General features: G+C 46.7%; 2 protein-coding genes across 2 annotated transcripts in view; one reads left to right on the top strand and one right to left on the bottom strand.

Annotated features, from left to right (window-relative positions):
• LOC139050013 (uncharacterized) overlaps positions 1–8,085 on the top strand; it is a 28,085-nt gene extending 20,000 nt beyond the window's left edge. The window contains exons 2-5 of the mRNA XM_070526084.1: positions 4,864–4,978; positions 5,861–6,008; positions 6,931–7,049; positions 8,050–8,085. Of these exons, the coding sequence (XP_070382185.1) occupies positions 4,864–4,978; positions 5,861–6,008; positions 6,931–7,049; positions 8,050–8,068 (401 nt within the window). The 3' untranslated portion in view covers positions 8,069–8,085. The remainder of the gene's footprint in view (positions 1–4,863; positions 4,979–5,860; positions 6,009–6,930; positions 7,050–8,049) is intronic.
• A 2,791-nt stretch (positions 8,086–10,876) lies between these two features.
• LOC139050181 (protein GVQW3-like) lies at positions 10,877–11,365 on the bottom strand. Its single transcript, XM_070526389.1, has one exon. It carries the CDS (start codon positions 11,363–11,365, stop codon positions 10,877–10,879), a length of 489 nt encoding a protein of 162 aa, XP_070382490.1.
• Between the last annotated feature and the right edge of the window lie 2,542 nt (positions 11,366–13,907).

Raw genomic sequence — 13,907 nt, 5'->3', positions numbered from 1 at the left:
CAAGCCGTATTTTCGCATTTGCATATCCCATTGTATCTTTGCATTTCTAATGTACCAGGGCGAGTCAAATGAAAGTGAGCCTACCCTAACCGCGCAATAATGGTTCGGTTCATTATCTGCGAGGCATGCGCGTAGGAGAACGGCATGTCAAATTTACAAAAGTGACACGCAGGTATGAAGATAAATGTTTTTTAATGCTCTCATACACTGGGTTGAATATGGTTGCGTCACATAATGGACACTTCAAAAGTTGAACAGCTCGGTGTCGCGAAGTTTTTGACAGCTGAAGGTGTTTCCAAAACAGCAATTAATCGGCATATGACTGCCGTGTACGTTGAACAGTGCATTTCATTGACCACTGTGAAGCGTTAGAGCAAACGGTTCAAAGGACGTTGCAAAGACTTTCTAAGACCGGGCCAAAGCCATCGTGCAATCACCCCCCACACAATTTCAAAGGCTCATGAGCTGCTGAAACAAGAACGGAGGATAAGGATCGATGAACTGGCAGACCGTCTGAACATCAGTCGCGGTTCGGTTCACGCCATAATTCATGAGCTTCTCGGTTATCGGCTCTTTGGTGCGCAATGGATCCCCAAGATTTTTAACCATCGCGAGAAGACGGAGAAGTTTCGCGCTGCCTTGACTCATCTGATCGGGTATCACAATGAGCATGACGACTTCTTGTTTGCAACTGTGATCGGGGGCGAACCTTGGTGCCACTACTACGAGCCTGAAACACGACGGCAAAGCTTACAGCGGAAACATTCGAATTTACCACGGCCAAAGAACGTAAAGGCCATCATTTCCGCTTGAAAGGTGTTGTTGACTTTTTTTTTCGATCGACAGGGTCCATTACTGAGAGAATTTGCTAAATCTTGAGAGGCTATCAATGGTTCCCATTATTGTGAAACGCCAGAACGGCAGCGTGTCGCAATCAAGAACGAACAACGTGGAAAATCGACGAACGGGGTCATCTTGTTCCACGACAATGCCTGTCCCCACGGCGCTTACGTGCTAATTACAAAACTGGCAAAGTTCAAGTGGGAAACGCTGCAACATCCGCCATACAGCTCAGACCTGTCACCTTGCGACTTCTACATTTTGGGGCAACCGAAAAAACAGCTCAAGGGAACCAGATACAGACTTTTTAAAGCAGCAACCCAAGGAGTTTTATAAGACAGGAATCACGCAACTCGTTAGTCAATAGGACAAATGTCTAAATTCTTATGAAGACTACTTTTAAATAAAGTACCCCGTTGTTGGCTCATTCATTTGACTTGCCCTCATAAATCTTACAGAATTCCTGCTTTTCATACGTGCTTTCTGTCGCGACTATAACTTTGGTGCAATTACTCACGATACACGACAAGGGACAGCTACTCCTGCGTAATACATTGGAACAAACGACAGCGTCATTGAGATTTTTCACTGGCCATTGCATATATACAAGAATGTAAGCACGGTTCTTGAATGACAAAGTTTCATTAACATATTTGTCCTTAACTTGTTCAGTTCATTGCCTTTTAATTTTTCATATCAGCGGCATGCACTGCTTTCCTGGTTTCGAACTGATAAAGTTCTAAAGTTCATGTGATATTTTCTTTACTTAATAAATAGACAAAAAACATGGAAGCATTGAAGTCAGTTATGTTGGGCACAATTTTTGGCACATACGAGTACAATGTGTTATGAAAAAATATATATTTTATTTGTGTTTACAGAGCGTAGCTTTCAAGAATTCGTTTGCAGCGTCTTTGGCAATGACAATGCAGTTATTATTCACGTATTTGATCCCTCGATAAATTGTTCAAGAGGAAGCTTTGGCTCAGGCCCAATCCGACGCGGCCTATTCAAATATATGTAAAACGCAGGAACGCTTTTCTGAGATAATCCTGCTAATCGACTTTGTCGAAATTGGTTGCATTTGAGAGAGAAGGTAAATCCTAGTGTGTTGGAAACAGAACTTCGATTTAGGGCCTGAATTTTGATTAAACTATTTTGCAAAATTCGAAAGTTTGAAAAAATAGAAGCACGACGTTTATAAACTAATAGCTATAGATGAAGAACAGATATTGTGGTTCTGTAAACGGCATATATTATAACAGTCAAAGCGAACATGTTTGCTGTGTCAATTTGTATCTTACGTGAATTGGTTACATTGTGTACAAGGGTTCTGCAAAAGCCGTATTTCCACAATACTAAATTTTTTTGAGATTCTTGTGTAACATATCTATTTTTTCCACTGTAGATGTACTATTACATGGAATTCACAGAATTGTGATATCATTTTTCATTGTTGAGTCAAGGAGTTTTAAACTTGATAGTTTCGTTTTGAGAAAATTTTCAATTTTGGCCAATATTTAATAAATAATTGACCACCTAAATGAAAAATTCGAAGCCAGTAGTCACTAGAATTAAACTTTTTCTTTTAAATGCAACAGACCTCCTCAAATTTGGTGAAGTGGTTGCAGGGAAAAACGAATTCCCCTTCTACATGTACTTCAATAGGAGCACCCGAGCTAAAGCTTCCTCCTTAAGGAGGAGGCTGAGCTGCAACGTGCAGCTACACACACACACACACACACACACACACAAATACACACATGTATATATATATACATATATATATTGGGCCAGTGGCGTAGCCCCCCCCCCCCCCGAACAAAATTTCTGGCTACGCCACTGAGATGTCACTTCAAAGCCTAAAGAGGTCAGCTTTCCCATTGTTTTACCTGCAGTGTGTGACGGTATATTGCCATGCAACAGGACGACACCGTTGGAAAACTTTCATTGATGTTTTTTCTTAACTTATTCAATAAAGCGCAATAATGCTCCGCTATAATGGTTGCACCCTATTGGCATTCCACCAACAGAAGTCCTTATTATCAAAAGGAACTGTTGCTGTTTGCTTCCACAGCTACATTTGCACACGGGACTTCTTTGGCCTGCAGGAGCCACCGTGACTTAATTCCTTAGACTAGTGCTTTGTCTCGTGATCATAGCGGTAGATATGTCTCATTACCAGTTACCAGTTTGTTCAGGAAATCTGACTTTTGTTGAATATATTCCCAAACAGCCAATGATCTCTCCAGAGGTTGCCTCTTTCATTCAGGTAAAAGTTTCGTGATCCACATTGCTGCAACCTTCATTTCAAAATTGTCGTAGATTATGGCACCAATTCTCACGGGATATTCAGTTAAAAGTTGCGGGATCCACATTGCTGCAACCTTCATTTCCAAATCGCCGTGGATAATGGCACCAATTCTCACGGGATATTTCCTGAAATGTGGCGTGTCATGGAGGCATTTCACATTTGAGGCACAGGCAGAAACAGCTGTTTCACTACGTTGCTCATCTTGAGTACCTAAATGGCTAATCTTAAAAGTGGCAACCCAACTTTTAATGGTAGCATCAAAACGGCAAGTTGGGCCAGTTGGTTGGGGTTCATGGTAAGGGTTGTAACAGCGCACCCAAGACAAGGACAACAGAAGGAATAAAACTACGACACGGCGATAACGGTAGCATATGAAGTAGCATAATAATGGTAGCATGTGAAGGACCCCTATCACACAGTTACGTTATCAGGGATCTGCTTCAAACCTTTGCCTTGAAGAAACAGCAGTTCGTTATGGTCCTATGCTCTTCCGCAATAAACTTTTCTGGAAGTTGTCTCATGTTCACTTTGAACCTGAAAACAAATAATAAACTGAACAGTTATGTATCTTTGTTTTGCACCATTGAGAAAAAAATTGACCAATGTACCAGGCAATTTACAGCTACCTCGTCATTTTTCAGGGTAAGGCTCAGGGCTTATCAGCACCCCCTCCTATATTGCTGTAATCAAAGCACCTCAGCGGAAACTCAGTAGCAGTCCCCACTATGCCTGAGATCCTGACTGCGATTCCTTGCAGTGACTTTGCATCAAGCGGCCGCATTCGATCGAGGGTGGAAGGTCTCGGACAAGGCGCTCTCACACCCGCCATGGTTGCTCAGTGGCTATGGTGTTGGGCTGCTGAGCACGCGGTCGCGGGATCGAATCCCGGCCACGGCGGCCGCATTTCGATGGAGGCGAAATGCGAAAACACCCGTGTGCTTAGATTTAGGTGCACGTTAAAAAACCCCAGGTGGTCGAAATTTCCGGAGTCCTCCACTACGGCGTGCCTCATAATCAAAAAGTAGTTTTGGCACGTAAAACCCCAAGTATTATTAAGGCGCTCTCATAGTTTCCTGCCCTAGTGCGTGACGTCACGTGCGTGCGCGACCACCAATCAGATGCCTTGCTCTCTTCCGCCGCGGCGCTTTCTATCTCCGGTCTTTACACTTCTTCGCGTTCATGTTACCCTGTCCCGTTTTTATGCGGAATCGGTTGACGCCCATTCATACTGGACAAAGCAGCTGAAGAATGCTTTCACTTTAATACTTTTATGACAGGTTAGCATATCCAGAGCTAGTTTCACTTCGCTACCCGTGGGAGAAATTTGCGAGCTCTTTACGAATAACTGAAAAATGCGCCTAGCACGAAAAAGTGCCTTTGGGTCCTCGCATCTTTGCACCGTTCAACCTCCGATTTGGCACGCGAACTGTCTCTCAGTGATAGCACGCCTGTAAGACAGTATCGTACAAACTTCCCCTACAGTGTGAAGAATCTGTGAAGAGAGTAGAGCATTGTTTTGTCCAAGATGGTGACACGCCAAGGTGCTTTTGTCAGATGATTACATAAGGCATTAAACCAGTCTTTCTCTCGCTCAAGCATCCCGTTCGCATTTAGGATCTGGGATTCAGCATGTGGCGAAGATGTGACAACTGATTTGAGCAAAAAGGTTAAGCTTTTCTTCTTTTTTGCCATGTGTTTGTGGCTCGCAGGGACCAATTTCAGTGGGCAGCCGCCAACTGGGCTTCCCAGCGCCGCTCCCAGCCCAACCTCACGGCGTCATGACGAGAGCTCGATCAGTCGGAGGAGCGTCGACGCAGCGGAGTGGTGGGTTTGCTCGTGTTGCGTAAAACAAAACAAACCCTCAGTAACGAAGGTTTGTTTACGGATGACTGGTTGATGAAGCATTGTTTAGACAATAAAAGAAAGTAATTCTTAGTGTGCACAACGGAGAAGGAAGAAGGCGACAGGACAGAGCACACAATCACACGTTTATGGCTCGGATGACGGGAATATAAACACAATCTGAGGGAGAGGGGTTGAGAAGGCAGGAAAATACGGATGAGAAGCGACCACGAAGGCAAACGTAACGATTCATATTCTTGTATATGTTCCTATCTAGTTAATTCGCCCCATTTTTTTTCCTTCCGTACATTTCTCTGCCTGAATGTTATCAAGTTTGCTTCTTGCCTTCTATCAGTGCTTGCTTATAGCTTCCACTTTTGCGCTCGACGCTCTCATAGCAGATTATGGTCATGTCACAGGTGTATTGCGCCTGACGTGTGTCTTTTATTAGCATGTGGGTTAGTCCACAACAAACGCATCACACTGAGTTCGACCATGTGCGGCTTCCATTAAAAAAGTCATAATTGATTTCGTAATCGCAACATGTCTAACCGCCATGTACTTTGGGCTAACACTCGCCGTGGTTGTTAAGTGGCTATTGTGTCGGGCTGCTAAGCACGAGTTTGCGATATCGAATCCCAGCCTCGGCGGCCGCATTTGGATGGAAGCGCATTGCTAAAACTCCCGTGCACCATACATTGGGTGCACATAACATAAGCCCTGGTGGTTCAAGTTATTCCGGAGTCCTTCACCACGACGTGCCTAAATATAAACATATAAAACTGCGCTGGCCGTGAGTCAATGGGCGCAGAGGGCTCATCGAAAGAAGCAACATCGAGCAGTCGCTTTGCTGAACCTATGTAGGAGCATCGTGATGCGCTTTGGCGTTGGCTCCGACCGCGAGCGAGTCCTGCTTTCCGACGCGCTGTCGCCATTGTCGGCCATCGCCAGCTTCGGCGCGCGAAGTCGTTCTTGCGCTTCCCAAGCTCCGCAAGAGCCGCTGCGCGAACAGGTACGTCGATGTGCATGACTGCGCGCACCTGTACACGTGCTCCGAGTGCTACCTACCCGCACCAGTGAACGCACAGTGCTTTGTTGTAGTAGCAGTTTCTTGAACGGCGGTCAACAGTGGAGTTGTTGGAGTACAGACGCAATTGTGAACGCCGTCACAGCAGTGGGCTTACATGCCCCAGGAGACGTCCGGGTCATAGCAGTATACTATGCTCCTAAAGCACGTTTTCAAGTTCGTTCAATGTACGGAATATTATTACGTGTTCGGATAGAAGTAATGTGGCACAAGTTTCAAGTGTAAAACATTTAATTTCCCGTGTAACTTGCAACAAAATTGATTTGTATAGCTGTGATTAGTGGCAGAAGAAAAGTGTCAAAAATGATTGGCCTGTGTTCTGGCGCACTACAGTGAGTAAGCGACTTAACATTCGGTTCCGTGCCAGCTGGCAATTTCTTTAGGTAAAACCGCAATCTTTCCAGGCTCTTACTAAACAGCAAAAAGACCTATGGGGTGGGGTAGACAGCTGTTGCGGACGAAGCTGGCCAGCTACCGCGCGTCGCAACCAATGCAGATAATCTTCCAAAAAAGAAAGTTACCTTTTAGGCAAAGCCTTATGGCCTGACGAAGCCGTCTGTATAGTCGTCAGCAGCATCCTAGAGGAGCTTCCAGTATCCCTCGCGTTCTCGTTATTAGATTCATTAGTAGTGCTTAATCAACTTTTTCATGAATTAACTTCATGTCGAAGATGTGAACAGATGATTTGCAGCGCTTCTCAAAACACAAGTAATAGATTTTGGCGACGCGCTAACTCTTTTTCTTGCTCAAAGAAACTTTTTTTTGGCCGTTTTTTAACATAAAGCCTTTCTTTTCATCGCAGATATGCCTCTCAAAATGTGATGCATATATTCTTTTCGCGACGCAGCGTGAACAAGCGCCCGCCGCACGCGACTACAACTCGGGGCCTGCCACTCCGCTCCAGCAGCTCCTCAAGCATTGCCAACAGGAGGCGCCGGTGACGCTCGAGGTCGCGCTGCGGCTCACGTGAGTTGTCCACGCGGAGGGTACACTTCCTCTGTTCCTCCGTACTTCCCGCGCGCTCAGTGCGAGCGTTGCCTATTCCATCTACGCGTCCATCTGCCCACGAGCCTGAGTGAAAGGGAACAGCCAAGGGAACCGCCCTATATAGGCGACACTACCTAGATAGCACAAGGCCTGTTCACTCCGATTCATGACGTATCACGCTTCTGGCCCAAAATTTCCATTGCCAAGGCTGGCGTGACGACAGCAGTGACGTCAAAATTAGTGCGGCTTACTCGAGAGCATAGTCGTTACATTCTACCGCAGTCGGGCCAGATGCATGACGTTATGGATGGGAGTGAACAGGCCTTGTGCTATCCAGGTGGCATTGATATAGGTCATTTCATCGGCTCGCATGAGGCACCGCTTAGAGCGGGCTCCGTATGCGGCAGTTCGTTTCTGACGAAAGTGTCTGTCATTGGCAGATAATACGAAGCCTAGCGATATTGGCGAGCACAGCCGTTGGTTCGTCCGGTCCGTTCTGACGGATCAAGTGGTCGAGTGCGTCCAGCATTCATACGTGTCTCACCGCGCGTCCGTACACATTTCAGATTAGTCGTTGGTGCTCGCCGACATTCGAGAAAAGTGCACACTTTTAGTGGCGCGCGTAATCTGATGGTCAGACGCGCACAACCTTTTCAATGGAATTGGCGACAGTGTTCAAGAAAATTCTTATATATGTACAGTTTGCGTGTTTCTTGCACCGAGCGATAATCTGATAGTAGTGCTAATCTGGTGAACACCGGCCGAAATCAAACTACTGACTCGCGAAAATGCTGCATATCTTTAGAGCAGTAAATCGGTACATAAAAAAAGTGTCCCTTGAGTTTTCGGCCATTGTTTCCACAAGTCGCTCCTCTGGTGTGGGCGTATTTCCACGGGACTGCCCGCTTGTTCGCCGGAGTTCATTAGGTTACGCTGTGCGTGACTGTCTACTCGATTAACGAATGCGTCTATGATCCAGGTGCAACGCCTCTTCTTAGGAGGACTTTTTTTCTTCGACAATTCGCCGGTGTCTACACCCCCAGCTACTCGCCGTTGGAAGTGAAGCCAGAGCTTGTCCCGACTCGAGCTCCGAAGGGGAGTCGCGCAATGTGGGTAGTCCGCTGCCAACATTAAACGCAATTGCTCCGTTATAATGTAAATACTCGGCTGCTGTAGCGAAAATAAAAAGCTCGTTGTTTCTAGCTGAAGTGTTGACCTCGTTTTAGCGCGGTGGTGTTCCGATCTCCCGTGAAACATGCCAAGACGTTCGCGTTTCTTCCCGAAATCAGTGGCGCCGAGTGTATACGTGTATATCGTCTACCCGAACGGCGGAGTTAGCCATCTAAAAAAAAAACACTCCTCAGGAAGCGCTTCTTTTCGCCCCCTCCCCCGAGTAAGGACCCGCGCACAGCACTCTCCCCTCCGTCTGTGACGTGCAGCGACGACTGCCGCCGGTGTTTCAAGCTGGGCGAAGGCTGCACGGCGGACGTCTACCGCATCCCGAGGACCACCGGCGACGACAGTGCCGTCAAGGTGATCCCCGTGGGCGGCGGCCGCAACGAGGACGGCGAGCTGCCCATGTCGCTGAACAGCGTCATCCTCGAATGCGTCATGACCAGGTTCGGCGGTGACCGCGCCCGTGCACATTTGTTTTTATCGCGAAAGCAATACCGCTCGCACTGTCGGCCCATCCGTGGTCGTGGCGCCTCCTTACACAGCTGCGCGTCACGTGACCGTGTGACGTCACACCAGACCAAGAGACGGGGCCCCAGCTCGCGGTATCGATGGTGGAGGCGAAGCCTTGCGCGCCGCTGCTGCGGCGTTACCGAGAGAGCGCTCTCGCTGGTGTGACGTCAAGCTAGGAGCATAAATGGGGCTCCAGCTCGGCTCCTCGCAGTGGTCGGCGCACTGCCTTGCGCTATCTCGGATGATGTATAGCTATAAGTTTAACAAAGGGCAACCATGTCCACACCATACGCCGCACCAAAGGTAATCCTAAACTAACCTAACCTAATACCTAACCTAACCTAAACCTAACCTTTGGCAATCTTCCAGGCTTAACCAAGCTATGTTTTTAGCCAGTTTTTCTATAGACCGTACGAAATTTTTTTAGATATTGCCTCTGCAAGATGGCACGATTCTCACCCTTGATCTGGAATACTGGAGAGACGGGACATTGTTTGGGCGAGACATCGAAAAGCATAGTGCAATCATAAAATATCAATTACTTTTTCTAATTACATTACAATGCGGCGCAAATTGCGATTTCCCAATTGTAGCTGGTCAGTTCCCATGACGTATACTCTTTGGAATGACTTCGCCGGATGAGACCAGTTTCGAAATAATCGTTCCCCAATGATTTTGACCAGTTTCTTTTGCGCTTCAATGCATAAAACGAGGTCTTGTTAAAGAAAAGAAAAGTGGAACGATAAGACAGATACAGAGGGTTTGACGGCGCACATCTCTTATCTGGTTTCATCCTTAGAAATTGGACCAAGGCCATTACCGAAACCTACAAGAGATGTAAAATTAGGAACGCTTACTAATTGGGGGCTCAGTGGCTAAAATATCCGAAAGGGTAAATCGCGTCGCGAATAAAACGTAGGCCGCGTATTCTCAAATGCTTTCTTTTTTAACTTCATGAGAAAATTTTCTTTTTATTGGCCGTCGGCCTTCGCTAGTATTTCTGAATCACGATTGGCTTTAGCCTGCTCTGACAAATAATTTTAGCTTACAAAGCGCTTTGTGAATAAGCGCCCAGGTTGCAGTACGTGGCACGAACACGTATACGTCGTAGCAGCTTGACGGCGGCGTGGCAAGGAGCACGTCGCGTATTTCGTTGTTTAATAAGTAAAATGTAAGAAACATTGCTGTTTCTTAAACTGTATGGAAGGACATGTTGGTATCTCTTAGATGGCTCCCGTTACGCCTCTTAATTCGTACACTAGCTCAGAAAAAGCGACGGATGAAGAATAGACAAAGCTATAGTGAGAACATTTCTAAAGCTTATACACGCATCGAAAACAATTCTCTGAGCAGCTCCCAAACATTCTAGATGTTCATTCTGACATACGCATGGCCGCGCTCATTGGTGGAAAATGCAACGCAAACACGCACAGAACCATCACATTAAGACGATTATATCAGCGAATACGGGAAACACGTATACGAAGTCTGTTAAACAAGTATCCGTCCTTTGGTCGAAGAAAAAAAACTGGCATAACTGGAGCGTTGGAAACCTAATCACCCTCAACGTAGTCTCCTTCGGACTCCACACACTTTTCCCAGCGGTGCTGCCATTGTTGGAAGCATTCCGAGAAGGCTCTCTTTCGGAATGGAGTTTAGCTCAGCTGTTGTTGCCGCCATAATGTCCTCTCCTGTCTGAAATTCGGCTCCGTTCGATGGCCTCTTGCTTTTGGGAAACAGCTAGAAGTCGCAGGGGGCCATATCAGGACAGTGAGGAGCCTTTGAACTACAGGAGTCTGGTCTTTCGCCAAAAAAGTCTGAATCAAGTGCGAGGAATGTGCAGAATCATTGTCGTGATGGATGCGCCAATTTCCTGTTGACAACAACTCCGGTCTCTTGCGCCGCACAGCATCATGTAGGCGACAGAGGACATCCCTGTAGTACTCTTTGGTGATTGTTTGACCCTCTGGTGTGTAGTCGCGGTGTACCACAACGCGGGAGTCAAAGAAAGTAGTCAGCATCACTTCGACGATTCTGCCTAATTCGCGGGCCTTCCTTGGTCTTGGTGACGTGGAATGCTTCCGCTGTGACGACTGCGATTTGGTTTCCGGATCGTACCCTTACACCCAAGACTCGTCACCAGGGAATATGGTGTTCGTGAAGTCGGGGTCACTGTTTGTGGAATCCGGCATGTCCTGTGAGACCTCAACACGAAGTTGCGTTTGCTTCACCGTGAGCAGCTTCGGCACGAATTTCACCGCAACTCTCTTCATGGCCAAATCTTCGCTCATAATGGAATGTGCAGAAAACTTGCTGATGCCCACGTCTTCTACAATTTCTCGGGTAGTCAAACGACAGTCCAGCATCACTACAGCGTTCACTTCGGCAATCACGTGGTCATTTTGGCATGTTGATGGCCGACAGGAGCGTGGGTCGCTCTCCACCGATGTGCGGTCATCTTTAAACCGGTTGTGCCACTCTTTAATCTGTGTGCTGCTCTTAGCACCGTCACCGAAAGCACTCTTAGTCTTCCGAATGCTTTCCACTTGGTTGTCGCCCAGTTTCTGGCAAAATTTGATGCAGTAGTGCTGCTCCAGTCGCTCCGCCATTTTCCTTGCAATAAAAAAACCGACGAGAGCACTGCACTACCTTACTCAATCGTTGTGTCCCAGCGGCTGACGCTATCAGCAGGCGGGGAAAAATTCGGACATGCGCACGTAGGTTCAAGGCGGCTGATGCAAGCACGCTTGTTTCATATCCATCAGGTGTACTGAAAAAAAAAGGTCGGATACTTTTCTAACAGACTTCATATGTATGAAAACTTTAAGGAAATGAATGACTTTGACAAATACAGCGTCGTAATCAGTTACAATAATATAATTGAGTAACTTTGAGATATTCCCGATTGTACGAGAAATTGGGCTAATGCGTGCGCTGCACTGTGTTGCAAGTGCTCTGATGGCTATGCAGACTATTACAGTATCGCAGGCTGTTTCAACTTGTAAGCAAGCAAAATGATGCGCTCACATCAGGACCTTCTACAACGTGTTTTTCTTGTTTGTTTTATATTATTTTTTGCGCTAAAACCAATCGTACAGAGGCTGCGAGGCAATGGTGATGTTGGACGTAAACTGTTACCGGAGGAGGCCGGCCTATGGCAAATAGCGCTTACAAATAAAGGGCCATGTGAATTGATTCAATCCAGGAATATTTTTGTTTGGCCATATATGATCGCGCGCATGTGGGAATATTACATTTATTCTAAGAAAAGAAGAAATTGCAGTTCGCGAGTTTCACATAATGAAACTCAATTCCCACATAATGTCTGTTTTGGAACTGCTTTCTCTCCACTTCGACACTCCGATTTATAAGCGTACATGTCGCGTTAGGCTGTTGTACGCCCTCCCCCATCTTGCAACTCTCCATAGTCTTCATTCGATGATGTTGCGTCAGATGAATATTGCCAATGGCAGGTTTGTTGAACGGAAGAACAGGGCAGTATTCGTAGACCCGCCAATAAAGGTGCTAGTTCTAAGAAATACCGTCCCCCAAGCGTACTTGCATACCTAAAGATTCAAACTCCTGTCTACGCCTTCTGCGTTGCTTTTTCCTTCTTTTTTCTTCTCTTTTGTACACTTTTTTTCCTTGCGTACTTTGTCGAAGCCTGGGCGACGAAATCACCTTGCAACTTTAGGTTGCACATTTCTAAATTTCCCTAGTGACTTTCACCCCTTTCTTGCGTACGAGACTTCCTAACCGGTAGGCGCTTTCGCGAGACCTCGTTTGACCACGTCGGCGCTTCAATCGAAAGGAAGGCGCCATTTGACAGCATGCAAACCGAACATGTCTGGGAGAGATAGCTTTCTCGCAGACTGTCCTCGGCCCTTCGGCGATCTCGCGCATTCTGCTCGCACACCTACGCGGCACTGAACTCAGACATGTGGTGGCAGATTCCTGAGCAGCGAAGAGACGAACGGGCGTCCGGACTTCCTTTAGTGAGAACCATAACCGACCAACCACCCCATACTACGTTCACATGTCTGTGCTATATTTTGTGATCCCGTTGCTACGCAGCTCCAGGCTGCGCGTTGGTCCCCGAGGGACGCCGTGGTGATGGGCTCAGTTTGTTTTCGCCATCCGTGGTTGCTTGAGGCATTTATTTAGGGTTCCGGTTATGGTTTAGGCTAATACATACATGCATGCATACATGCATACATGAATGCGTACATGCATGCGTGCATGCATGCGTGCATGCATGCGTACATGCATACCTGCATCGTTACGCTGCTAAGCACGACGTCGCGGAATGAAACCCTGCTCGCTACAGCCCCCTTTCAATGGGGCTAAATACAAAAACGCCAGTGTATCGCGCATCAGGGGCACGTTAGAGGTACCACCCCGCCCCCCGAACTACCGAGCGTGTGCCAACTCACGCCGTCGGTACGTTGTCGCGAGTTGGCACAGTTCATTCGAGCGTCAACTCGCAGAGAACCACGCCATACGTTTTGAATGCAGTGACCTTTAGAGCAATGGCATTTAGAGACAGACAGTGGAAGCCATAGGCCTCCACTGTCTGTCTCTAAACGCCATTGCTTCGAGAAAAATCAGCCCCGTTGCTTCGAACTCTATGGCGAAGCCATTTCAACAGTTAACAACAACAAATCAACAGGTAAATCAACAGGTAAATCAACAGTTAGACTGTATGCCGACGACTGCGTCATGTATCGTGCAGTGAAATGTTATGCCGACATGTCTGTCTTACAGGACGACCTTGAAAAAGTATGTATTTGGTGCGAGCGGTGGCAGATGACTCTGAATACTGGTAAATGCTACCATGTGCAGTTCACGAAGAAAAAGAAAAAAATTCCCCAGTTCCTTTTGCGTAAATAATGTTGCACTCAGCACCGCTAATGATGTTCAGTTCCTCGGAGTTACGTTTTCTGAAACGCTTGACTAGACTAATCATGTTAACTTAATTAGCGCGAAAGCTTACCGTCTTCGTCACTTCTTCCGACGAAATTTTAAGCATTCTCCTTCATCACTGAAGGCAACCTTGTATTTATCAAATATCAGGCCTATTCTAGAATATGCATTCGTTATCTGAGATCCATACACTAAAAACCTCACAGAAAAAATAGAACGCGTCCAAAA

This window comes from Dermacentor albipictus, chromosome 9 (assembly GCF_038994185.2).
Source record: "Dermacentor albipictus isolate Rhodes 1998 colony chromosome 9, USDA_Dalb.pri_finalv2, whole genome shotgun sequence".
Classification (NCBI taxonomy): Eukaryota; Metazoa; Arthropoda; class Arachnida; order Ixodida; family Ixodidae; genus Dermacentor; species Dermacentor albipictus.
The sequence above is the reverse complement of the archived record's forward strand: the minus strand, read 5'-3'. Positions and strand labels throughout refer to the sequence as shown.

Excerpts from the sequence above, each read along its gene's own strand:
- LOC139050181 (XM_070526389.1), bottom strand. The coding sequence starts at position 11,365 with ATGGCGGAGCGACTGGAGCAGCACTACTGCATCAAATTTTGCCAGAAA.